This window comes from Drosophila bipectinata, chromosome XL, assembly GCF_030179905.1.
Source record: "Drosophila bipectinata strain 14024-0381.07 chromosome XL, DbipHiC1v2, whole genome shotgun sequence".
NCBI classification, from domain to species: Eukaryota; Metazoa; Arthropoda; class Insecta; order Diptera; family Drosophilidae; genus Drosophila; species Drosophila bipectinata.
The window spans coordinates 1053599-1079346 of NC_091734.1; the positions used below are offsets into that span (position 1 = coordinate 1053599).

A 25748-nucleotide genomic window follows, 5' to 3' on the forward strand; every position below is an offset into this window, starting at 1 on the left:
TGTTTTTGTGGCTTGTTGTTGTTGCCGTGCCGAGGCAAAAAAAAAAAAATAAATAAAAAAAACGGCGGCGACTCTTCCAGAATAATTATTAGCTCAACAATATGGTATAATTACATTATTTTCGCTTCAGAAAAGAGGGAATTCTAATTTGTCAGTAATTGCCACGATACATGCGCGTATTTCGCACGGTAAGTGATCGCATCGGTGTGTGCGTGTGTGTGTGAGTTCCCATGTGTTTTTGGCGAATGTGTGTGTGTGTTTGTGGTTTTTGGCTTTTTTCGTTGATTTGCCTGCTTTTTCGATACGAACGTGATGTAATTTGGCCCGCTGATAAGCGAAATCAGTTGAATAGCAACCATCAACCGTCACAGTTCTACAATTGTTCGTAAATCTGGCTTATATAAGTTACAAATCACTGGAAACGCTCGCCACACAAACACACACACACACGCACGCGACAAACGCAATATTCCGTTAGTTTTTTTGAGTGAAAGTTAGGGGGGAGTTACAATAAGAAGTTTATAAAATAAAGTGAGTTTTTAAGGAAATAATTTAAAACTAAATTTTAGTATTTAATTTTTTAAAAAATTAACAAATTTTTAATTAACCTTTTTTTTTTTAATCTTTCAAGTGCCTTTTAAATATTATCTTGTCATGTACTCCCTCACGATTAAAGCTATCTTAAGCATGACATTTTTTTTTTAAATATAAACCTTTTAATGAGTTCCCCCCCTTGAGACCTGTCCTTGGAGTATCTGAACTTTGGCATCCCAAAGTGATGCAATATTAGCATATTTTTGAGTAATATCCCCCCTTCTTTACTTTCAGCTGGTGACGTCGCTTTCCAGGAGAGCGCCCCCAGCCCCGATCCACAGAGCCAGCATCATGCCCGCAGTCGCTGCAACCACAACAACAACCACCACATCGATTGCAGCCCAGATCGCCGATAGCCCCATCAAGATCGCCCACAAGTGCCTCCATCGGCCGGAGCGCAGCATGTCCTCGGCCTCGGACGTAAATGGCTCAGGGCACTGTCCCGTAGTGCCCATCGTCTCGGATCCGGATCGACGCCGCATCCAGGTCCTACAGGACACTGCCTTTAGCTTCTTTACGGAAACCCTGCAACGGTATGGCGTCGAGGAGCTCATTTTCTGCTTCAACGGCGGCAAGGACTGCACGGTCCTGCTGGATCTGCTTATGAGCTACCTGCGCCAGGAGTGCATCTCCAGCCAGGAGATACCGATGCTGTACATCAAGTCGGGGGACTCCTTTCCGGAGATCGATGACTTTGTGGCCAGCTGCATTCGCAGCTATCGGGTGCGCCTGGTCGAGTACGACGGATCGCTGAAGGAGGCGCTCACCCACATGCAGGAGGACATGCCCAGGATCAAGGCGGTGTTTGTGGGCAGCCGGAACACGGATCCCTATTGCCAGAACCTGGCCCCCATGCAGGTACGTTCCATTGGTCATGATTTCTATCCTTTTCAACTAACCATCTCTCTCTGTTTTGTGACCAGCCCACGGATAGCGACTGGCCGCCGATGATGCGAGTGAATCCTCTCCTGGAATGGACCTACCACGACGTCTGGCACTACATCCACATCAACGCGGTGCCCTACTGCAGTCTGTACGATCAGGGCTACACCTCCATTGGCAATCGTTCCAACACAGTCCCCAATCCGCATCTCAGGCGGCCGGCGGACTCCTGTGGCTGTCCAGCTGGCGGTTCCGTCACCGCCAGCCCGCCCAGCTCCACCGGAGACTATCGGCCAGCCTGGGAGCTGGCGGACCCCAAGCTGGAGCGGGCCGGACGCCTGCCCAGGAATAGCTCATTAGCTCATTAGGCGTAGTTAGTCTCAAATTGTAAATAATTGTGTGTTTTTTTCGGATTGGGAATATAAATTAACTCATTCTGGTACGATCTACGATCCAGCTTGCTGAATAAATTAGCGACCGGACGACCGGTTGTCTTAAGCAGGCTTCACTGTGTTTTCCCAGAGGCTTAACTTAAGGATGTAAAAAGTTGAAAGAGGAATTTCACAATTTTTGTTAATTAGTTTGGTAATTAAGTAACTTAATGACTTGAATTTAAAGTCTTATCTTTAATTTTAATTAACATTCACCTTAATTAATATAATTTTAATCCAAATCTTAAACTAATCCAATTTTTTGTTTTTTAAAAAGCATGTCTTTTTAAAACATTGTATTTAAAATAAATTTAAACATTTTTAAGGGACGATTATTACTTAATTTTATAGATTATACAATTATGGATTATCTATTAAGATTTATACTTAATAGATTTAATTATTTTTATATTTTTTAAATTGATGTTTTAAACAAAACTTTAAATTTGAGCCTTTTTTCAGGGAATTGGACAATATATTTTGTAGGGACTAAACTTAACATTTATTTAAGCTAAAAGCTTATACATTTTTGTAATAAAAACCAAGCCTTAATGATTAAAAATAAAAAAATCTTTAAATAAAGTTAAAGTTTCTTTAAAAATGAATTAATTTCATTCTTAGAAGAATAATTATTCAAAATATTAATTTTAATTAAAGTTTGAGTTATTTAAACCCCTTTAACCCCTCTTTAGCGCCACCCTTGACTGACCAGTGCTGCCCATTTCTTCGACGAACAGCTGATTGGGGGAACAGCTGATTTTGCCGAAACACAACATTGCGCTTTTCTTTTTTGGCTTTGAATTGTTGTCTCTTTTTTTTGGTGTCTTTTACGTAATTTTCGTAAGCGACGCATCCATCAGCTTCCGAAAGCCCCCCACTCCGTTGGAGCACCATCGATCCAGGAGAACTGGTCTACCCACGCGATGTCGCGATCGGCGCAAGATGTGGCCGCAGTGCTGCGCGGGCTGCGTTTGGTGGCAGAGGCGTGTGGGCGGGAACACCTCAACCAGGGCCGTCACCTGTGGAGCAACTCGAGCGTGCGCGAGCTCATAGCATCGAACGTCATCGAAGCGAGTGAGTCACTGAAGCGATCTGGCCAGCAGCCCACCGAGGAGCTCAAAAAATTACAGCAGACCCTCCAGGAGACTGGAGAACGTGGCTACGTGGTCGCCAAAGGCATCTGTTCGCTGCTAGAGACGAAAATCCGTACGAACCAACCGGAATTGCAAAGCAAATCCACACCTGCTGCTGCTTACAGAGATCCTGGCCAGAGATCATCCGCTCCAGCTGCGAGGGTGGTTCGCACCGATCTGGATGCCGCCAACTTGGACATATCGTCCATAACGCTGCAGGAGTTCGAGGAGATACTCTCCAAGCGCAACCAGAACCGAAGCGTCAGCCTGAGAACCCCAACCACCAAGAGCAGTCAAAAGAACCAGGCGGGAATGGACAGGCAGAAGGAGAAGGACCACCAGCCCGATCAGAAGTCGAAGCAAGGAGCTACTGGTGATCCTGGAATCATCACCAAGGACACCCAGTACGTGGACAATGTGATGCGCTTCGTGGCGGGCGCCCAGCCCGAGGGAAAGCCGGCCACAGAGTCCTCCACGCCGCCGAAGGACGGCGTCCAGGAGCTCAGCGCAGTGGCCAAGCAGCGAAAGGTACCCTCCTCGCGCCTGGGCAGGATGGCCTCGTTCGGCGGCCTCTTCGCTGGCCTGGGCATCGGGACGCTGAACGAACTGACCAAGGGCGCCCTGGGTCTGGGCGGGTCCACCAACATGCGCGAGGCCTTCCTCAGTCCCGCCAACGCGGAGAGGATTGTGGACACGCTGTGCAAGGTGCGAGGAGCGGCCCTGAAGATCGGACAAATCCTGAGCATCCAGGACTCGAGTGTGGTGTCGCCGCAGCTGGCCAAGGCCTTCGAGCGGGTGCGCCAGGCGGCGGACTACATGCCCGACTGGCAGGTGGAGCGCGTGATGAACACCCAGCTGGGAGCCGACTGGCGCAGCCAGCTCCAGAAGTTCGAGGACAAGCCCTTCGCCGCCGCCTCCATCGGGCAGGTGCACCGGGCCACCCTGCTGGACGGCATGGACGTGGCCATCAAGATCCAGTACCCGGGCGTGGCCCAGAGCATCGAGAGCGACATCGACAACCTGGTCGGCATGCTCAAGGTGTGGGACGTCTTCCCGCAGGGTTTCTTCATCGACAACGTGGTGCGGGTGGCGAAGCGGGAGCTGCAGTGGGAGGTGGACTATGCCCGCGAGGCGGAGTACACCGAGAAGTTCCGCCAGATGATAGCCCCCTATCCGGAGTACTATGTCCCGCGCGTCATCAAGGAGCTGACCACCTCGAGTGTCCTCACCACGGAGTATGTGCCCGGAGTGCCTTTGGATAAGTGCTTCGACTTGAGGTGAGTTGCTGTCCATTTTCCAGACCTGTATCCTCCCTCAAACCCTGCTTGTAATCCCCTCCAGCTACGAGCACCGCCGGCACATCGCCGTCTCCGTCCTGAAGCTGTGCCTGCGCGAGCTCTTCGAGATCGAGTGCATGCAGACGGACCCTAACTGGTCCAACTTCCTGTACGACGCCCCCAGCCGGCGGCTGATGCTGATCGACTTTGGATCGACGCGGTTCTATCGCCACGAGTTCATCCGCAACTACCGGCAGGTGATCATCAGCGCGGCCGAGAACAACCGGCAGGGTGTCCTCGAGATGTCCCGCCAGATGGGCTTCCTCACCGGCTACGAAACGAAGCAAATGGAGCAGGCCCACGTCGACGCGGTGATGATTCTGGGCGAGATCTTCCGCTACGACGGCGACTTTGACTTTGGCAAGCAGAACACCACCGAGAGACTGGCGGCTCTGGTGCCCACGATGGTGGCCCATCGCCTGTGTCCGCCGCCCGAGGAGATCTACTCCATCCACCGCAAGCTCTCCGGCATCTTCCTCCTCTGTGCTCGCCTCAATGTCAAGATGAACTGTGTGCCCCTCTACAAGGAGATAGTCCTGGGCAAGTTCAAGGACTAAAACGGGTGGTCTGTCTGGGTGTCTTTTGTACTTTGTTGGCCTTTTTTGGAAAGCGATAGCACAATAATAGAATGTTTTAAAATAAAAATTTAAAAACCTAAAATACTAGTATTTTTGGTATTTTTTTTAGAGAAAACATCGCAGTTGGAAAAATTAACCCAGAATTCAATCACAAATTAACAAATTTTGATTAAAATCAGGATTTAAGGCCTAAAAACATTTAGTTTCTCTGCTGATATTTATTTTTTCTAAATTTTATTGGAATTTTGTGGTATTTTCTATGAAAACCACCCACATTTAACCGATGTCTCTCATCCCACCGCCTAAAAGTATGCTTTGGTTTATCAAATGTCCTTTGCATTTAATTAATACTTTGTCCTCATCAAACTTTCTCTGAAATACAATTTCCCAGAACCTGTTTATCTCATTTATTTTGCAAAAAGCAAACTTATTTTTCCCCTCATTGGCCACAAAACTAAAAAAAAAAAAAAAATCAACGATTGGTAGGAAAAACTTTTCTAAACTAGCCACCATAATGATACCCAGTACTTGGGGTATGAATAACTAAAATTCCTCACTTTAAACTATAAGAAATTTAAGAATTAAAGACAATTCCCTTTAAAATTTAATTAAAAACTTTAAGAAATGGGTATTTAAGTGAATTTAAAATAGTATATGCCTTAGCCCCGAAGCGATTTCAAGTTCAAGGGTAGAAAATGGGATTTTATCCATGTCCCTGGCACTTGACACTGAAAATGCAAGGCCAAAGTCAAAGGATACGGTCAAAGGATACGGCGATGGCAATGGCAATGGCACAGGATATGGGAAAGTACCTCCCGGATCCGGATGTACTGCAAGTGAAGTAAGTAACTGGGAAAAAAAAATCTAATTTATCTGCGTGCTACTTTTCCCTTTGAGATTGCAGAGAAAATAAAGATGCAACTGAAACGAATGCGACTTTAATAAAAAAGGTTGTGGCTTTCAAAAGAGACATTTATAAATTCGTTTATATAAGACTTTAAATTATAGATAAATTATTGGGAAATTTATAGGAAGTTTTAAAATAAAATAATTTAACAAAATAAAGCTATTTTTTAAATAAAATATTCAAATTCCTTGAAAGATCGCTCACGATCACGATAAATACCGAATTAATACCAAAAACTATCGTTAAAAAATCCCCCAGAACTATGTGATATCGATCCTCGGCTTATCGATTACAGCCCACCTCTAGTTAAAAACAAAACAAAAACAAACAAACATACGCCCGATCGAGACCGAGACCAGAACTTGGTTGCGCACGAACCCAGTTAAAAAAATGTCATAAAATGTAAATGCAAGAATATCTAAGGAATAAAATATCCCTTGATATTTAGATAAAAATAATACGATGCATCGGTATTGGCATAATCGGAAATTGAAATCAAAGTAAAAATCGATCGAGAATATCGCACCGGCGGGCGGCAAAAACAAAAAAAAGAGATCGACAACGAGTCCGTGGAATGTAATAATAATGCAGTGCAAGTGATTGATAAGAATTGTGCATTTTTGTTTTTGGAATTAATAACCGAAAATAATCGAAAAGGCCAGCGAATAAGGTTAACCCTAGTTGTGGTTTACCGTTATGGGTCTGTTTAGTTTCAAATTCAATTACCGTTATTTTAGAAACGTTTTCTAAATATTTGTTTTTTTTTGTATCAATTTTTTTTTTGTCTTTTTTTTTATTTAATAATTTTTTATGGTTATTGTTGTTGTTGTTGTTGAGAATGCAACAATAAAAGAAAGAAGAGGAAACCGAATGTGAGAGGAAATGTGTGAGGAAGTTATAGTTTAATGTTGGTTAGCTTCAATTGTGGAATAAAAAAAAAAGAATAAAAAAAATAATAAAAAAATAATAAAAAAAACAAGCCACCATATAGTGCTGATTGATGTCACAAATACAAAAAAAAAACAAAAACAAATACAAATACAAAGTAAGTAGCCAGACAATTGGATTTGCATGCCGAACGATGAAGAAGAAGAATGAGAATCAGAAGCACTAAGAAGAAGAAGAAGAATGGCCAGAAGAAGATAAAGAAGAAGAAGAAGAAGTTTATCAATGAAAGTGAACTGTGGGGGAGTTGCTATTGTATCTTAAAGTATAAGGGAGTATCTAATAAGGGGGGGAAGATATGTTAACTATGATTTTAATTAATAAATAAAAATTAAAAAAAAATAAAAAAAAATATTAGTTTAAAAAAATCTATAATTTAGAATTTATTGAAAAATATGATATTTTATTAAAGGCTACTCCCCCCCTACTCTTATGTTGCATGCTGATGGGTTCACAGAGCGAGATAGACAGACAGGCTATTATATAGGAGGAGGAGGGGGGAGGGGAGGGGAGGATTATATATAGAAAGATAACGAAATTCCTTCACTCTACTATCCCAACTCGGAATAATTAAATAGAAAACATCGATAGATGTCTGGGGGGGGGGGGCATCTTTTTTGTGAAATTCATTTATTATTTAAACGCCGAATATTTGCATATTTGTTTAAATATTTGTTGTTTGTTGTGTTTCGGTTTTATTTATTTTTTTATTATATTTTTTGCTATCAAAGCACGTTGGAAACGTCTTAATTATATACACATACATACATAAACATATATATAGTATAAGCGGATGAATAAACTGTTCCAAATTCACATATATATATATTTATGTATGTATATATATGCTGGTATATATATATGTATATTGAGAAATGCTGCAGCAACAACAAGAAAGGCCTCTTGATAATCATATCACGCAGTACACTGATAATTCGCATTGTATTTGTTTGTTATTATTGTTATTATTGTTGTTATTGTTGTTGTTGGTTCTTTATCAGTTCATTCTTTCTCTCTCCTACTCTCGCTCTCTCTCTCTCTCTCTGTCTGTCTTCTGTGGTTGGTTCTCTTTTTTTTTTTTTGGAGGAGGAGATCTCTTAAAAAAAATATATAAAAATAAAATAAAAATAATAAAATAATTTTAGAAATACAGTAGAGTCTCTTCTCGAAAGAACAGAAGAATTCTTCTGGCGATCTCTTCTCTGCCCCCTTATCGCCGCAGTGGAAAGTTTTCATTTCCCATCTCGAACTTAAGGAGGAGGTCTTTTGGGAATCTTTCTTATAGAGAGACTCTCTTTCTCCCTCTCTCTTTCTCTCTCTGTATCTCTATCTCTTTCTAGATTCGAAACTATTGTGTAATTTACATTAACGAGCGGATGTCGTTGGCTTCTACTATATAATGAACCAATTACCCAGTTTGTCTCTTGATTCGATTGCTCTGCACAGCTACACAGATACAAAGATACAAAGATACATATACACACACATAGATACTAATACAGATATAGATACAGATATGTTTGGGTTTTGCAAAGTGACTGAACGAGATTTTTTTTTGTTTTTTTTTTTTGTGGCTAGAGTGCTACTTACTACTACTGCTGTTGCTCTTCCAATTCCCATATCTATATAGTAGATGCCCCCATAACCCCCATAACCAGACCCCTATCCCCCCCCCTACCCCTCTCTCTCCTTGCCAACAATTTCAATTCCAATTTCATTCATGTTGAAGACACCCACTTGAATGATTGTGAGGCACTGCAGATGCTCAGATGCGATGAGATTTGTTTCGCTTTCAGATACAAAGATACAACAGATACAAAGATACATATTTGGGCATCGTCAAGTGACGCTTCCTCATTTGCCGGCTGGTCACCCACGTGCCAAATACTTCAGATATTTCGAATTAGTGGCCATCTATCGTCAAGTGCGAGTCTCAAGGAATGCGATCATCTCTATAAGAAGTTTTCAGATTTTTTTACACCTCAAGATACGTATTTTTGGAGACTATATAGGGATGATCTCAAACATCTCTAAGAAAACTATAAGATATATCTTTAAAGGCCTTAAGTTTAATGAAAGAAAGGTATATAGTTAGATATATAGATAGATCTATAAAATATATAGATATAATCCTTCAAAATCTATCTTCCAGCCTTTAAATAAAAATTTTAATCCCAAATCGAGATACTTTTGCATCCAAAAGATAGAAAACTTCAACTTTCCCTCCAAATATTCAGTTCCAATTGGTATTATATACATGGTATATGGTTTCCCCGCCGATCCTATAATTAGAGATCTGTAATTGTACTCTTATAAGACAGGATTCTACGAACCATCAAGAGAGCTACACTAAAAAAAACATTATATTAATTAATTAAAATTAATAAGAATAATTTGAGAGCAAGTAATTAGAGATTTAAATATTAGTTTTTTTTTCAAAAATTAAAATTAAAATTTAAAATTAGTCTTCAGTTTTTCTTGCAGTGTATAGATATTTGATTGGAAAAAACTATCACTGCAATTTTGTTGGTCTCTTTGGGGTTCGGGCTTGGATATTCATGAGACTGGGCTGCAGATACAGATACAGATACAGATACTATGGAGATGGAGTATCTACACACCTTGTTGTTGTTTTTATTGTTGTTATTATTATTGTTGTTGTTTGTTGGTTGTAATTTTTTAATAACACTTAACAAACACCTTGGACTTGGCATGTAAATTGTTTATAAATTATGTTGGTTTTTTTTATTGTTTTTTGTTTTTGTTTTTGTAATTATTGGTAGTCAGATAACTGGCTATAAGATGACCACATTTGGATATATCTTTTAATGGTATATGTATGATATATATACATATATCTTTGAAGTCCGAAATCGAAAAATAAACAAAAAAACCTCCAAAGATGATTATTCTTCAAAAGATATTACAGATAGCTACAGATACTTTTCAGCTATAGCTACAGATACTTTTTAGCTATAGCTACAGATACTTTTTAGTTATAGCTAAAAAAAAAATGAATAAACAATCAGCCACTCAATTGTAGACTCTGCAAATATTCTGGAATTCGCCACAGGCACGTAGTCTAACAATCGTCCCTCTGTTTGATTGGGATTAACTAAGCCACTAGACTAATATATGTATTAGTGGTATATACATAGTATATAGTGCTATATAGTGGTATATAAAAACAACTGTTTGATTTCTTAGTCATTCCACAAAAAAAAAAAGGAGACTTGTTTGCTGAAACTCTGATAGTTCGAGGGTTTTAATCGGTCTTAGGGGGTTTATAAGCTTGGTTATAGGTTATAGGGGATATATATCCATGTCTCTATATCTATATCTTGTCTATAGTAGGTTATATTGGTTCTACGAATTTTTTTGGATTTTTTGCAAGAGTTTTAGAGACTATGGAGACTATATCTACAGGTTTTATAGATCAGTATTGGTCAGTACCAGAAAAACTGCTCCTATTTTCATTGTTTTTAGGTTCTTAAATCTTTCTTATAGACATTATAGTCTATAGATATATAGATAGTCTTATAGTCTCATATATCTATAGCTTTATAGAGCCTTATAGAGATGATCTTATATTATAGATAGCCTTATAGAGCCTTATAGTCTATAGAGATAGTCTTCTAGTCCCTATAGTCTATATAATCCACATTCTAATAATTTCTAAAGATTCTCCAGAACCTTTTCCCTCCGATCTCCGATCTCCAATAACCACAAACAGATAGTCGTCCCCTTTATGAGAAATATCAGAAAAGCCTCTTCCCAGAAGAGAAAAGACACCGAAAAGCCCCACTCCTAGACACTAGCCAGCAGTTCTGATTATTTATTATTATAGCCCGGCTATAGCCCCATCGATATCCCCTAACTGTTCCCAAGTATTCAGCAAAAAATTGTCACTCCGAAGCAGACATCGAATTTCGAGAGAATCGCGACTGTTTGGATGGGAAATTCGATCGGATAGAAAATAATCCCCGATAGCCGACATATATTTTTGCGCCGATCTTGCAGGAATTGAGGCGATCGATTGAAACCTAAACCTGATCGGGGCACATAATTGACTGCATTAGCCAGCGAGATGCGCCTCGGAGATGCATCCAACAGATGCATCCTCGGATGAACTTGAGCGCATTTATTATTTCTTTAAAAAACTCGTTTTCATCATCATCATCATGATGTCAGTCTTTGTTGCAGAAACTTGGTCATAATGGGGTTTATTCTTCCTCTTTCTTTTCTTTTCTTTTTTTTTTGTGGCATAATATTGGCTATAAGGCCCCGGTAGTATCGCAATGCCAAAGTTGTTGTGCCGGTTGCTTGTCTCCCGGGTTCCGTTCTACAGACGACCTCAAGAGGCGGGTCGGGGTCGGGGTCTGGCTCGGGGTCTGGGTCTGGGCCTGGTTGGGCCACTTTTTCGTATTACATGCACTGCGAGAAACTTCTTAGGCCACTATACAAAATGACTATAGGGTTTGAGGTAGTTTTTTCTCAGTGTACTGGGGACCTGTTGCCGCATAGCTTGTATCTCTTGGATGTGGCTGTGGACTTGTGGACTCTCCGAAGAGCAACCGGTTCGATGTTGCTATTTTTGTGGCTCCTCCCGATCGCTGCAGTTACAGTCTTGCCTCCCAAAACGTGACTTCAATGCCGTGGTTTGAGGTCATCTGCGAGGGGGTGGCGGTGGGCGGTGGGAGGGGGTGTGACTGGGGGAGGCTGGCTGACTTTGGCACTCGATTACGTTCAGTATCAGTACGTAATACGTAACGAAAACAACAAAAAATATAAAAAATATTAAAAAAATATATATATATTTTATTGATAAGCCAGTCGAGCGGAGAAATTCCAATAAAATAATCGAAAAAGAGAGCGGAGAGAGCGGAGAGAGGTCTGGAAGATGTCTAAGTAGGGTTTTTAATGAAATTTTAATAAAATATTTAAGAAAAAATATAAAAAAAAGGCTTAAAAAGTCTGAAAAGTGAAGGATGATTTTTGTATTTTATTTGAAAAATTTTAAGAAAATAATTAAGAGCTATTTTTAAATAAAAATTTAGAATAAAATTAGTGAAAGAAGGTTCTTTTAAGAATATAGAGGTTATTTTATCTAGATTTGAAGTTAAAATAAAATAAAAAAAAGGAAAAAAATTACAAAAAAACTCCTTCCCTATCGAACCTGTAGACATCAAATACTGAAAAATACTGAATAATATAAAAATACTGTATTTTTTTAAGAATTTCTTCAAAATAAAAAAGACTTGTTTTAAAACAAAAATCAAAGCATAAGAAATATATTTAAGAACCTAATAAATATACCAGCTTATTAAAAATACTCTTACTAAAAATACTCTAAATATTTTGTAGTATTTTTAGTAATAAAATAAATAAAATACCAAAAAATGAAAAACTAATCCCCTTGAGAGGAGCTTCAAGTCCCCGAATGAACTTTGCCATCAAATCGTGGACTTTGGCCTTTTGTTGGAAAAGAACAACAAACAAGTCTGCCAGTCTTGCCTTTTCCAGAGACAGAGAGAGAGAGTCAGTAAGAGAGAGAGAGATATATAGAGCTATCTCTGCAGAGAAAGAGCAAGAAAATGCACGTGTTGCAATGCCATTTGGCCACAAAAGCCGGCTTAAAAAACTGCCACAAACTGGCTAAAAAAAAAATAATATTATTATCAACGTAACGCTTCGATTCTAAATTTAGAGCAACTCTAGAGAGAAGAGTCAGAGACCTCCAGGGGCGATAAGGTATCCAGAGGAGGGGCCGACTGTTTGCGGATCGAATTCGAGATGCCGGATATATAACTTTGGTCCACAAAAGATATGCGTCGCAAGATCTTCACTAATTTGTTGAAAAATTAGAGATATAGAAGGATATAGCTATAGATAGATATAGATATAGATATAGATATAATGGGTATGTACAGTTAAATCCACAAATGATAAAAGCCTGAAAGATAAGAGAACAACAGGTGATCTCGGTTTCGGTCGCATTCTTGGGAAATGTTGACAATGTTTGCTTTTGAACAGCTTTTGAATAACAGGTTCCACCAATGGCTCGTTTCGTTGGAACACAACTTGGGAACATAATTTGGGCCAAATGTTCTTTAAACATATATACATATATATATATATATATGGCCCGGTTGTTTGGACTAGACAAACATAACAGATATCAGCCGATAATGATCCATGGTCTAATGCTTTTTTTTTTATTATTTTTTTTAACCAATTAGCGTCTCTTATAAACGATTGATTTTGTCATCAAAAGAATTGGATTATTTTTTTTTTTTTTGTTTGAAAGTCTGGCACATGCGATCATTAGGCTTTGGAATTCGTCTACATTTCAGTTTTTGAATTAATTAAGTAAATAATAAAAATAAAAAATAAAAACAAAAAGCAGGTGACGTTGCTACATGACTGGCATTTTGGACAAAAACCTGGCTGGCTCGTCGCGTGCCGTCTCCGGTCTACGGTCTCTGGTCTTCAACGATCTGCATAGATTACAGCCAGAAAGAGATAGAGATAGAGAGTGAGGAGTAGAGAGAGAGAGAGGTAGAGCTTTAAAATTCGCAACATGGATACTATTTGCCTTGGCTTTATTTTTTATATATTTTTTTAAAAAAAAACCTCATTTTAAAACGCAATCTCATTGTCATTGTCAGTTAAAGTTAAGGTTTAAACAGAGAGAGAGGGGGCTAAAAGGGGGGGTTCTAAGGTCCTAGATACTTGGAAAAGAGGAGGCTTTAAATTCAAGTCTTAAAAGGGGAACTTTTTCTATTTTTTTTTCTATTTTTTCCTCTTATGGAGTTTATCGATTCATAGTCCCTCATATTTTGGCCATAAAACACACATTCTGGCCATAGCGATACCTGTGTCTATATGTATGTACCCCAACCCCCATATATAACCCATATAGTTTTATGTTCAATAGATATAGATACCATTTCGGGCATTCTACTGTGCGCCACAATAATTAACAATTGAAATTAAAATTGATAAGAATTCTATACCAATTTTTGTTTTTAATTACGCCGGCATTTTAGCGTCGCAATTTTATGTTTTTTTGTTTTGTTTTTTTGGTAATAAGTGCCACCCCTATATATTCACAATAATTGTCTTGTTATTATATTTGTTTGCCATTCTTGCCTCGATTGGCAATGTAACAATTAATCAAATAGAGAACTGATACTTATTTGCACACTTGTCGTCGCCCTAATCATGACATTTATTTATTTTTTTTCAGCTATCACCTTGAAGGAGTTTATCGACGAGCCGCCGGCCCACCCAATCACCCACTATCTTGGGAAAATAGTTTCGAAAGGTGAGTCAATCAATCGACTGTTTCCCCCTGACTCTGGCTCTGATTTTAAAACTTTAAACCTTCCGAAAGTCTCTGCTCCTGCCAGCCCCCCCCCAACCGACACTTGGATTGAGTTTTGCGGTCGAATTCTAGTCACTCCCCCCCCCTAAAGTAATTAATTAACTTTGGCTAATTCGTATGCCAGTCCCCTTGGATCCCACTTGTCCCAGACGGCTTATAGTTTTCCTTTTTTATTTATTTGCATGCGAGTGCTTACTGCTTCTTGTTTTTAAAAATAATGGAACAGGATCGAGGAGTATCTAGCAAATACCAACGAAAGTGCCCAAAAGGGGTAAACAATATCAGTAATGGGTTTATTTTTAAGGGAAATTTAAGAAAACCATATCTTAAGAAAACCATATCTTACCCTTAAGTATAAACCTTGACCTCTATTCGAAACCCTAAGTATATTCGACACATATTCTTAATTGTGGACAATCAATCCAGAAATCGTTTAAAACACTCCGCTTAAGAATCGGATGAGAATTGGGGAAGATATAGCCATCGCAGTGGGGCCCATAGGGGAAAACCACATTTTCAGGGGTCCCATCAGGAAAAATGGACAAAAAATCGAAAAAATATTTTGTCTCGGGGTTTTGATGCAGAATGGTGGAGAATCGATCCAGAAATCGTTTAAGGTACTCCGCTTGAGAATCGGATGAGAATCGGGGAAGATATAGCCATCCCAGTGGGCCCTATAGGGGAAAACCTCACTTCCGAGGGGACCCATCAGGAAAAATGGACAAAAAATTGAAAAAATATTTTGTCTCGGGGTTTTGATGCAGAATGGTGGAGAATCGATCCAGAAATCGTTTAAGGTACTCCGCTTGAGAATCGGATGAGAATCGGAGAAGATATAGCCATCACAGTGGGCCCTATAGGAAAAAACCCCATTTTCAAGGGGACCAATCAGGAAAAATGGACAAAAAATTGAAAAAATATTTTGTCTCAGGATTTTGATGCAGAATGGTGGAGAATCGATCCAGAAATCGTTTAAAACACTCCGCTTGAGAATCGGATGAGAATTGGGGAAGATATAGCCATCGCAGTGGGCCCTATAGGAGAAAACCCCATTTTCAAGGGGTCCCATCAAGAAAAATGGACAAAAAATTGAAAAAATATTTTGTCTCGGGATTTTGATGCAGAATGGTGGAGAATCGATCCAGAAATCGTTTAAAACACTCCGCTTGAGAATCGGATGAGAATTGGGGAAGATATAGCCATCGCCATGGGCCCTTTAGGGGAAAACCTCACTTCCTAGGGGACCCATCAGGAAAAATGGACAAAAAATCTGAAAAATATTTCGTCTCAGGGTTTTGATGCAGAATGGTGGAGAATCAATCCAGAAATCGTTTAAAACACTCCGCTTAAGAATCGGATGAGAATTGGGGAAGATATAGCCATCAGAGTGGGCCCTGTAGGGGAAAACCCCATTTTCAAGGGGACCCATCAGGAAAAATGGACAAAAAATCGAAAAAATATTTTGTCTCAGGATTTTGATGCAGAATGGTGGAGAATCGATATAGAAATCGTTTAAAACACTCCGCTTGAGAATCGGATGAGAATTGGGAAAGATATAGCCATCACCCATCAGGAAAAATGGACAAAAAATCTAAAAAATATTTTGTCTCGGGATTTTGATGCAGAATGGTGGAGAATCAATCCAGAAATCGTTTAAAACACTCCGCTTAAGAATCGGATGAGAATTGGGGAAGATATAGCCATCAGAGTGGGCCCTGTAGGGGAAAACCCCATTTTCAAGGGGACCCATCAGGAAAAATGGACAAAAAATCGAAAAAATATTTTGTCTCAGGATTTTGATGCAGAATGGTGGAGAATCGATATAGAAATCGTTTAAAACACTCCGCTGGAGAATCGGATGAGAATTGGAGAAGATATAGCCATCGCCATGGGCCCTCTAGGGGAAAACCTCATTTTCAAGGGGACGCATCAGGAAAAATGGACAAAAAATCTGAAAAATATTTCGTCTCAGGGTTTTGATGCAGAATGGTGAAGAATCAATCCAGAAATCGTTTAAAACACTCCGCTTGAGAATCGGATGAGAATTGGGGAAGATATAGCCATCGCCATGGGCCCTATAGGGGAAAACCCCATTTTCAAGGGGACGCATCAGGAAAAATGGACAAAAAATCTGAAAAATATTTCGTCTCAGGGTTTTGATGCAGAATGGTGAAGAATCAATCCAGAAATCGTTTAAAACACTCCGCTTGAGAATCGGATGAGAATTGGGAAAGATATAGCCATCACAGTGGGCCCTGTAGGGGAAAACCCCATTTTCAAGGGGACCCATCAGGAAAAATGGACAAAAAATCTGAAAAATATTTCGTCTCAGGGTTTTGATGCAGAATGGTGGAGAATCAATCCAGAAATCGTTTAAAACACTCCGCTTAAGAATCGGATGAGAATTGGGGAAGATATAGCCATCAGAGTGGGCCCTGTAGGGGAAAACCCCATTTTCAAGGGGACCCATCAGGAAAAATGGACAAAAAATCGAAAAAATATTTTGTCTCAGGATTTTGATGCAGAATGGTGGAGAATCGATATAGAAATCGTTTAAAACACTCCGCTTGAGAATCGGATGAGAATTGGGAAAGATATAGCCATCACCCATCAGGAAAAATGGACAAAAAATCTAAATAATATTTTGTCTCGGGATTTTGATGCAGAATGGTGGAGAATCAATCCAGAAATCGTTTAAAACACTCCGCTTGAGAATCGGATGAGAATTGGGAAAGATATAGCCATCACAGTGGGCCCTGTAGGGGAAAACCCCATTTTCAAGGGGACCCATCAGGAAAAATGGACAAAAAATCTGAAAAATATTTCGTCTCAGGGTTTTGATGCAGAATGGTGGAGAATCGATCCAGAAATCGTTTAAAACACTCCGCTTGAGAATCGGATGAGAATTGGGGAAGATATAGCCATCAGAGTGGGCCCTGTAGGGGAAAACCCCATTTTCAAGGGGACCCATCAGGAAAAATGGACAAAAAATCGAAAAAATATTTTGTCTCGGGATTTTGATGCAGAATGGTGGAGAATCGTTATAGAAATCGTTTAAAACACTCCGCTTGAGAATCGGATGAGAATTGATATATATATAGATATATATATAGAAGATATAACCATATTAAGGACCTTGTATGGAAGAACCGAGAAAATTTTCAAATGGAAAGTGTTTGGTCATTAATATGAGATGCACCTGTCTCTTGATTAGTTAGTCAAAGGACAGTATTTAAAATAAAAACAACACCCCTCACAAGCATTTAAGCTTTTGAAACGAAAAACAAAAACTAAATAGTTTCCCCCCCTTTTTTTGGGGGGGTTTCTGGTCAACTTTCCGCTGAATGTCTGAAAGTAAAAGGAAAACTTTAAGCCAAACTACATTGTTTTGTAGTTTATTCTTTTTTATTTCATTCCCCATGGCTCCCCCCCCTTCCTGCCCTCTTTTGGTATTTTTTGTTGCTTTTTTTTTTTGCATCACTCTGGTATTTAATCATTTGTCATCGTGGCATTGCACTGAAGTTGTTGTCTTTTGTTTGTTGTCTTTTGTTGCTTTGGCTGTTCTCTGTCTGTTGCATTGTTGTGTCAGCATGGGGTTGCGTGTTCATTGACGTCACAGCCAACTTTTCAGGAGGGGTGGTGGGGGTGCAAAGTGGGCGGTGTTGCATGTTGCACGCACACACAAACAGAAACAGAAACAGGAGGGGGTGGGGAGACCAGCACTCAAGTAAGCAGGTCAGGCCGCAGTGAGCGGTTCTTGCGGTTTAACTCACTTCGAAAGCACCCTCCCTCTCGTGCCAGCCCCCAAAAACATCATCACTTGGAGACCTAAACCACCCCACCACCCACCACCCACACTCCCACAGCTCCCAACTCGGTCAGCTTGCGGTTTACTTCAAGTTTTAGCCTCCCAATGCGCGATTCTCCGGGTTTTAGAGACTAAATTGCATAATGTCTCGCCTTACCGCCGCTTGCCGGCCAAATTGAAATTGATTTTTATGAAAAGGAGGAGGTCCTTTAGTGTCCTGCCAGCCCAAACTCTCCCAAAAAAAGCAAGCAAATCAATTTCAATTAACCGAAAAAAAAAACAGAAAAAAAGATACACACATATGCAGGAAAATCGGAGGATTGGAGAGAGCTCCTCCAATAAATAAATAAATAAAATTCGCAAATAAATATGCATGAGAACCGAAAGCTGCTTCAGCTTAAGAGTATTTCCCATTCTGGTATTTTAATTTTCAATTAAAGTTATTTATTTTTCAAGAGCCCGTTTCGAGAATTGTTTAAAAATATTCCAGCCACTTGTCTTCCGATTAAAAGCTGGCGAATGGAAGGTATTTTTTGAAGGAGTTTTCATTAATTTAATTGAGCTTGAAAAATATGTATGTTTTTTATGAAAGTTGTGGTTTAAGACTCTAGAATTACCGGGTATTGTTAGTATTTTCTTAAAAGAAGAACTTCTTGGTTTTGATTAAAATTATTTAAATTATTGATTATTTTTTATTGAGGAATGTAAAGCTTAAAATATATTTAATGAAATTTATAGCTCCACAAGTACCGGGTATTATTAGTATTTTCTCTCTTTATCTCAAAGAACTCTTTAAAAATTATAAGAAATATTTATATTATTCCGATTAAAATCTTTGGAATTAAAGGTATTTTTATTGGGGAGTATGGAGTTTTAAATATATATTGTTTTTATAAATAAAAGTTATGATTTAAAAGACTAGAAGTACCGGGTATAGTTACTAGTTTGATAAAGAAGAACTCCTTGGGAATTATATTCCAAATATTTATAGATTTCTGATTAAAATTGTTTAAACTTTTAAGTATTTTTATTGAAAAATATAAAATTTAAAATATATATATTTTTTATAAATAAATATTAATATTAAACCTCCTTAAGTACCGGGTATTATTACAATTTCATCCACAAATCCCCATTAGATTTCCTTTCGAAGCCCAACAAGTCGCGCAAGAAAATCCCCATAAATTGTGTGACTTTCCCGTTACTTTCTATTTGTTTATTGATATTAAAGGGCTCAACTCTTGAGTAGCCCGACCCAATCCCAACCCCAACCCCACCCCCAACCCCCGATTTCTCGCTGTGTAGGTGCTTGTGTGTGCGGCTTGTTGACTTGCCCCGCTAATAATTGCCAAGACCGCGCGAGGAAAGGCAAACAAATTTACAAAACTGGCAGTCCCCCCTTTTCCAGTGCCCCTTTGTCTCCACCCCTCTGCCTCCTGGTCTCTTCCACCCCTCTTCCTTCCGTTCTTTGGCATTTTTTTTCCGCCGTCCGACGTAGTCAGCAAGTCTGGCAGTTAGCGCCTCAGTCGACGGCACCGGAAAAAGTCACGTTTTGCATTTTGGTTTCGGTTTGTCGCCCTCCTAATGCCCCCCCCTGGTTATGCCCCCCTTATCCTGCCATGAGACCCCCCTTTTCCTGGGGGATTCTTACTTTCTTGTTTGTCTTGATGCTCTTCAAATGACAAATCATGATGCCTGGAGGGAGTATGAGGTTCGAAACGAGTGTTTCATAATTATAATAATTTTTATACCCTTGCAGAGGGTATTATAATTTTGTCCAAAAGTGTGCAACGCAGTGAAGGAGACATCTCCGACCCTATAAAGTATATATATTCTTGATCAGGATCACCTCCTGAGTTGATATGAGCATGTCCGTCTGTCCGTCTGTCCGTCTGTCTGTCCGTCTGTCTGTTTCTACGCGAACTAGTCTCTCAGTTTTAAAGCTATCGTCTTGAAACTTTGCACACACCCTTCTTTCCTTTGCACGCAGTATATAAGTCGGAACGGCCGGGATCGGCCGACTATATCCTATAGCTGTCATATAACTGATTGATCGGAAATGGTATAACTTTGGTGTTTTTAGAGTTAGAGAATTCAAATTTGACATGAGAGCTATTTTTGGCAAAACAATACGACGTGCCAAATTTCATAAGGATCGGCCGACTATATCCTATAGCTGCCATATAACTCAACGATCGGAAATGACCCAACTTTCGTGTTTTTGAAGATAGAAAGCTGGAATTTAGTACAGACTCTATTTTTGGTTAGTTGATCCAACCTACCAAATTTCATTAGGATCGGCCGACTATATCCTATAGCTGCCATATAACTGAAAGATCGGAATTGACCCAACTTTTGTGTTTTTGAAGATAGAAAGCTGGAACTTGGTACAGATTCTATTTTTGGTCAGTTCATCCAACCTACCAAATTTCATAAGGATCGGCCAACTAAATCCGATGTTTGCGATATATATCCGGTTTTAACTGCAAGGGTATATCAACTTCGGCTCCGCCCGAAGTTAGCTTTCCTTTCTTGTTAAAAATATAATTTCATATATATTTATTTAATTTTAAGGTTTTATTTGTTAATTTAGTGATAAGAAATGTTAAAATCAAGCTGAAACGAATTATATCTCTTACAACTCTCTCCCTTGAAACCCTTAATATCTCCCCCAAATAATCCCCATTTGAAACCTCCTTTTAAAGAGTATTAACTAGTCTTTATATCAAAACCCCAAGCCAGCTTCCTGGTCTTGTCATTTAGGCCTCGTGTTTATTTTTTTTTGGAAATGTTCCTCCAATTCATGCCTCTTGGCGTTGATTTCTCAGAAATCCAACATTTTATTGCCCTTCGCGACATAGATGCTATAGTGTAAGCTCATCGAGAACAATTGAAATGCATAAATGTATTCCATAACCCACAGATAGCAATCTGGCGGAACAAAAATGCCAAATGACAACATGGCGTATGCGCAATTTTCAGTGCCATCTTGTAAAGGGATATAGGTGTATGTTCGTAACTAAACCGTGACGGCAACTCTTTCTTCAATCGAGTGCATCGAATGGACATCCTCCTACCACTACCATTGCATTTCACAAAATTTTAATAAGCCAGCAAGTCAAAGAGCTTTCCAAATTGGAACTTTGCTCGAGTGCTTCGATGAGATTGAGTTGCAAAAACCGGAAAATAGTTATTAAATACGTTTCAGGTTACCAACAGGTCAGCAGGTCATCAGGGAGGGAGACTCTTTGACTTTTATACGATTGGTTTTTGAAGGTATTTTGGATTTTTGATTCAAGTCTGATGTTGACTTTGGCTCTTTGAGTGCGATTTTTGGCAATAAATCGACTTTTAAGGGGGGGTACAGTGCGTATGCGTGATTTTTGATTAGGTTGTAGCTTAAATATTACTAAGATTAATTTTATTTGATTTTTTTGGGTGAGTTCTAGTGCAAGGAATGAATTTTTAAAGACTTTGCCATGAAAGTTGAAGTGACTACTTGGCGTATACGTAATGGTTACAATAGTTATAGTTTCATAGATATAGGATTATAGAAGACTATTAAAATATGCATACATTTTCTTTCAACATATTTCTGTATATTAATTTAACAATTTTCTCTTTAAAAAAGTAGCATTTTAGCTTTAAAATCAAACGTTTCTGTTACACACGGCGTATACTTAATATTTTGTGTGGTTTAAAATTTCTCTTTTAATTATAAATATTTGGTATTTAATAGTTATATAAATTTGTTTTTAATTTGGGGCTGATTTATATGTTTTATATATATTTCTTAACATATTTAAGTCTAGCCCAGTGCTAACAGGGCGTATGAGTAATATTTCGTTTTATGTGCAAGTGTTACTTTAATGAAAAACAATTTAGAACTTATAACTAATCTTAAATTTAGGTTTTTTTTTGGTTTAATATTCTTCTCTTTTTTAAAAAAGGTTTTTTTGTTTAATTTTAAGATAAAAGAGTCAAAGGAACACAGGGCGTATACATAATATTTGTTATGGATAGAGATAATCATATTATTTTAAAACAATGAAAATTACAATATTAATCTCAAAAAGCTTAAAAACTATAACTTTAACTCTTACTATTTAAAAATCTCTTTATTTTTTAAGTTTAAAAGCGAAAAAAAATCACCGAAACACAGGGCGTATGAGTAATATTTAAGAATATCCGTTTCTAAAACAAAATAAAAAGAAAATCAATAATAATAATTAATATTAAGTTATAATAAATGCCTAAAATAGTGATTTGGTAGTCACTTGGTGGCTTTTTCTTCCAAAATCTGTAGCCCTTGAAGAAAAAATGTAGATTTCGCTTCAAGAGTTGCTGTGTCTCCGCCGCACTTGTCGCATGCAAAGCAGGTGAAATATTATGCCAACAACAATGACAGCATTAATTGCTGACACAGTTTAAGTCGCACACACATACACACACACTTACACACACACAAGACAGATATGTGTGTTTGTGGAGAAAAGCAACTAATTCAGTCACATTCAGAAACGAGAGAAACGAGCCATGACGCTTTTTGGTTAATTTTTGTTGCCTGCGACAGGACATGCAAAGAGGTATTTTAATACATGTCAATGTGTTGGTGTATGCCCCGGAAGGTGTATGCCAGTATGCCAGTGTGTGTGTTAATTGAGTTTATGTTATCAAAGATTTGCTTTGTTGTGGTTTTGACAGCGAATTTTTCGATACGATTTTTGGTCCCAAAAAAACATAAAAACAAAAATATATATATACATATATGTACAGATATGTATTATATTGTGTATTTGTTTTGTTGTTTTAAGCATATATGTATGTGTGTGTGTATATAGGCTGGAATATTTTGCATAAATGTGTTCTTTAATCTGTCTTTTGTGGGAAAAACATGTATAGTAGCACTCGTCAAAGTTTTCCATTTTCTGATGGCCTTTTCTCTATTATTTTAATGACTTTTGAATTGCTTTAGTGTGTGTTTATCTATTTGCTTAGTTATTGTATTTTTATACCCTTGCAGAGGGTATTATAATTTTGTCCAAAAGTGTGCAACGCAGTGAAGGAGACATCTCCGACCCTATAAAGTATATATATTCTTGATCAGGATCACCTCCTGAGTTGATATGAGCATGTCCGTCTGTCCGTCTGTCCGTCTGTCCGTCTGTCTGTCTGTCTGTTTCTACGCGAACTAGTCTCTCAGTTTTAAAGCTATCGTCTTGAAACTTTGCACACACCCTTCTTTCCTTTGCACGCAGTATATAAGTCGGAACGGCCGGGATCGGCCGACTATATCCTATAGCTGCCATATAACTGATTGATCGGAAATGGTATAACTTTGGTGTTTTTAGAGATAGAGAGTTCAAATTGAGAGAGTTTAGAGATAGAGAGTTCAAATTGACATGAGAGTTTTTCAAAATAATACGACATGCCAAATTTAATAAGGATCGGCCGACTATATCCTATAGCTGCCATATAACTGAACGATCGGAAATGACCCAACTTTCGTGTTTTTGAAGATAGAAAGCTGGAACTTAATACAGATTATATTTCTGGCCAGTTGATCCAACCTACCAAATTTCATTAGGATCGGCCGATTATATCCTATAGCTGCCATATAACTGAACGATCGGAAATGGTACTTGGTAGAAACATCAACTTTCTTATTTTTGAAGATAGGAGTTTGGGACCTTTTTTGGATTTTTCATTTTAGTTAATTGGTTTTATTATGATGTATTCATAAGGATCGGTCAACTATATCCGATGTTTGCGATATATATCCGGTTTTAACTGCAAGGGTAATAAACTTCGGCTCCGCCCGAAGTTAGCTTTCCTTTCTTGTTTAGGTATTTTTTTGAGTGTCTTTAAGGCCTGGATATGGTCTGGAGGCTATAAAGACTTTATTTGAAATATATATTAGGGAGTAAGCCTTGAAAGTGTCTTTTATTTTGTATAATTTGCATAGTTTCTTAAGTAATTATTTAACAAAAATATTTAGTATTTATTAGGTTTGTTTTATATATTTTTTTTTATTTTTTTAAATATATTTTTAAAGACTTATAACATTAAACATTACTTTCTTTCATATAAACTTCGATTAAAGCCTCATAACTCATTACTCTCTTTGTATAAATTAATATTTATTTATTTTTAATATTATATCTTATAGTTTCATCCTTTTCTTCTCTTCTTAATTAATATATTTCTCTCAGTGCATTAGTTTTTCCTTTTCAGACATTTTCATAAATGAATAATATTTTGTTGTTTTGGTTCCGCTAGGCCCCTGACATGGGTAAACATATTTGACTTGGCCAAACATTTGTGTGGGGTTTAAAGTTCATTGCATTGTGTCAGGGTTGCCCTGACCCCGCTATCCAACCTGGCAATCCTTGTTTTCTATTTTTTTTTTTTTCCTCAGTTTAGTTTAGTTAGTCTTCTTCTTGGTTTTTACCTTCCTTACGGTTTATTGCCTTTATAGATGTGTTAGTGTTAGTGTGTGTGTTGGTGTTGTATCCTGGGCCACCACTTGGCGGTGAAAAACACTCACATGTAATGCATTTTTAAATTTGCATGCAACCGAAGCCGAAGCCGAAGCCACCGAAGCCCCGGCAACAATGGCAGCTGTTAGTGTCTAACTAGTTAGTTAGTGCCACATTCAAGATGTCCTGGAGTGTTGTCCTGCGTCCAGTGTCCAGTTGGCAGGAAGCTTTCAACCAAAAAAACCCGGTGGTTGGTTAGGGGGAGGATGGAGGCTAAGATTTAATCCTGGTAGCCTTTGTGTTGTTTTTTGAAAAAGAATTTTTCAAGAAAATTAACATAAAATTAAATAAGAAAGGGATTAGAAAAGTAATAGAAGTTAATAGAATTATTTAGAACTTAATTTTAATTAAAATTGTAAAGATTACAGTATTTTTTTCTTAAAAACTTAATCTTTTTAAGGTTATAATCTCATATGCCTATATCCTTTCTTTTCCTTTACTTAAACATCATTTCTTTGGTATTTTTCTTTCCAAGGACCTCTTTAGTATTTTCTTCTGATATTCGGCACTATATTTTCCGGTTTAATTTGAAGTTTTTCCCATTTTCCTCACCGACTTCGCCTCCTCCTCCTCTTTCTCGGTGGTATTATGCATATGAAAGGGGGCAGGGCGGCAAGGACTTTTCCTTTGTCTGGCTTTATGCATCTGCTGTCATTTGCAACCACTGTAAGTGAGAGGGGTAGGGGGGATGGGGCGTGGAAAGGTGTTTTTCCTGCCAGCGATTGCATTTGTTACAAGCAGCAACAGCATTGCACTTTGACTTTAACGCTGTTGCATTTACTAGGTCAACTGCAACGTCACCGTGTGTCCTCTTAACCACCCCTCCCCCCTCCCCCTTCTCTAGCAAACATAAATATGGCGTAAAGGTGGAAACTGTTGCACCTTTCCTGCTCCAGCTCCTCCTCCTCCTCCTCCTGGTCCTCCTGCTGTTGCTGCTCCTTTCTAACTATCTGCCATAAATCGCCATCTCTCCATGTGTGTGTGTGTGTATCTGTGTGTGAGTAGCGTGCTAAATTTCACACAATCCCTCCTACCCCCCTTCCCCCCCCACATGCATACTAGTTGGTGGCAAGTGGCAACCAAATAGCTAACTATTTCTAATTGGAGGTCGTTGCGGTGCTCGTCTCCGCTGACTTGACTTGTTGACTCCGCCACTCCGGATCGCATCCACCTGGCAACTGGCTTTCGTCCTGGCTTTCGTCTCTAT

General features: G+C 38.8%; 3 protein-coding genes across 5 annotated transcripts in view; all 3 read left to right on the forward strand.

Annotated features, from left to right (window-relative positions):
* Nucleotides 1–27: 27 nt before the first annotated feature.
* Nucleotides 28–2232, forward strand: Flad1 (Flavin adenine dinucleotide synthetase 1). 3 transcript variants are annotated; one of them, XM_017239694.3, is made up of 3 exons: nucleotides 28–188; nucleotides 829–1452; nucleotides 1518–2232. In XM_017239694.3, the coding sequence occupies exons 1-3, from the start codon at nucleotides 171–173 to the stop codon at nucleotides 1842–1844; spliced, it is 969 nt and encodes a 322-aa protein (XP_017095183.2). In that variant the 5' UTR covers nucleotides 28–170; the 3' UTR covers nucleotides 1845–2232. The 3 variants fall into 3 exon arrangements, with proteins under 3 accessions (XP_017095183.2, XP_017095186.2, XP_017095185.2); XM_017239697.3 differs by lacking the exon at nucleotides 28–188 and adding an exon at nucleotides 292–381; XM_017239696.3 differs by lacking the exon at nucleotides 28–188 and adding an exon at nucleotides 393–531.
* A 418-nt stretch (nucleotides 2233–2650) lies between these two features.
* On the forward strand, nucleotides 2651–5045 carry Coq8 (ubiquinone biosynthesis protein COQ8, mitochondrial). Its single transcript, XM_017239720.3, has 2 exons — nucleotides 2651–4317; nucleotides 4382–5045. Exons 1-2 carry the CDS (start codon nucleotides 2831–2833, stop codon nucleotides 4932–4934), a joined length of 2040 nt encoding a protein of 679 aa, XP_017095209.2. The 5' UTR covers nucleotides 2651–2830; the 3' UTR covers nucleotides 4935–5045.
* A 1137-nt stretch (nucleotides 5046–6182) lies between these two features.
* Nucleotides 6183–25748, forward strand: part of Pde9 (phosphodiesterase 9) — a 107052-nt gene continuing 87486 nt past the window's right edge. Inside the window, exons 1-2 of the mRNA XM_017239703.3 lie at nucleotides 6183–6907; nucleotides 14057–14134. The gene's annotated coding sequence lies outside the window, so the exon portion shown is untranslated. The remainder of the gene's footprint in view (nucleotides 6908–14056; nucleotides 14135–25748) is intronic.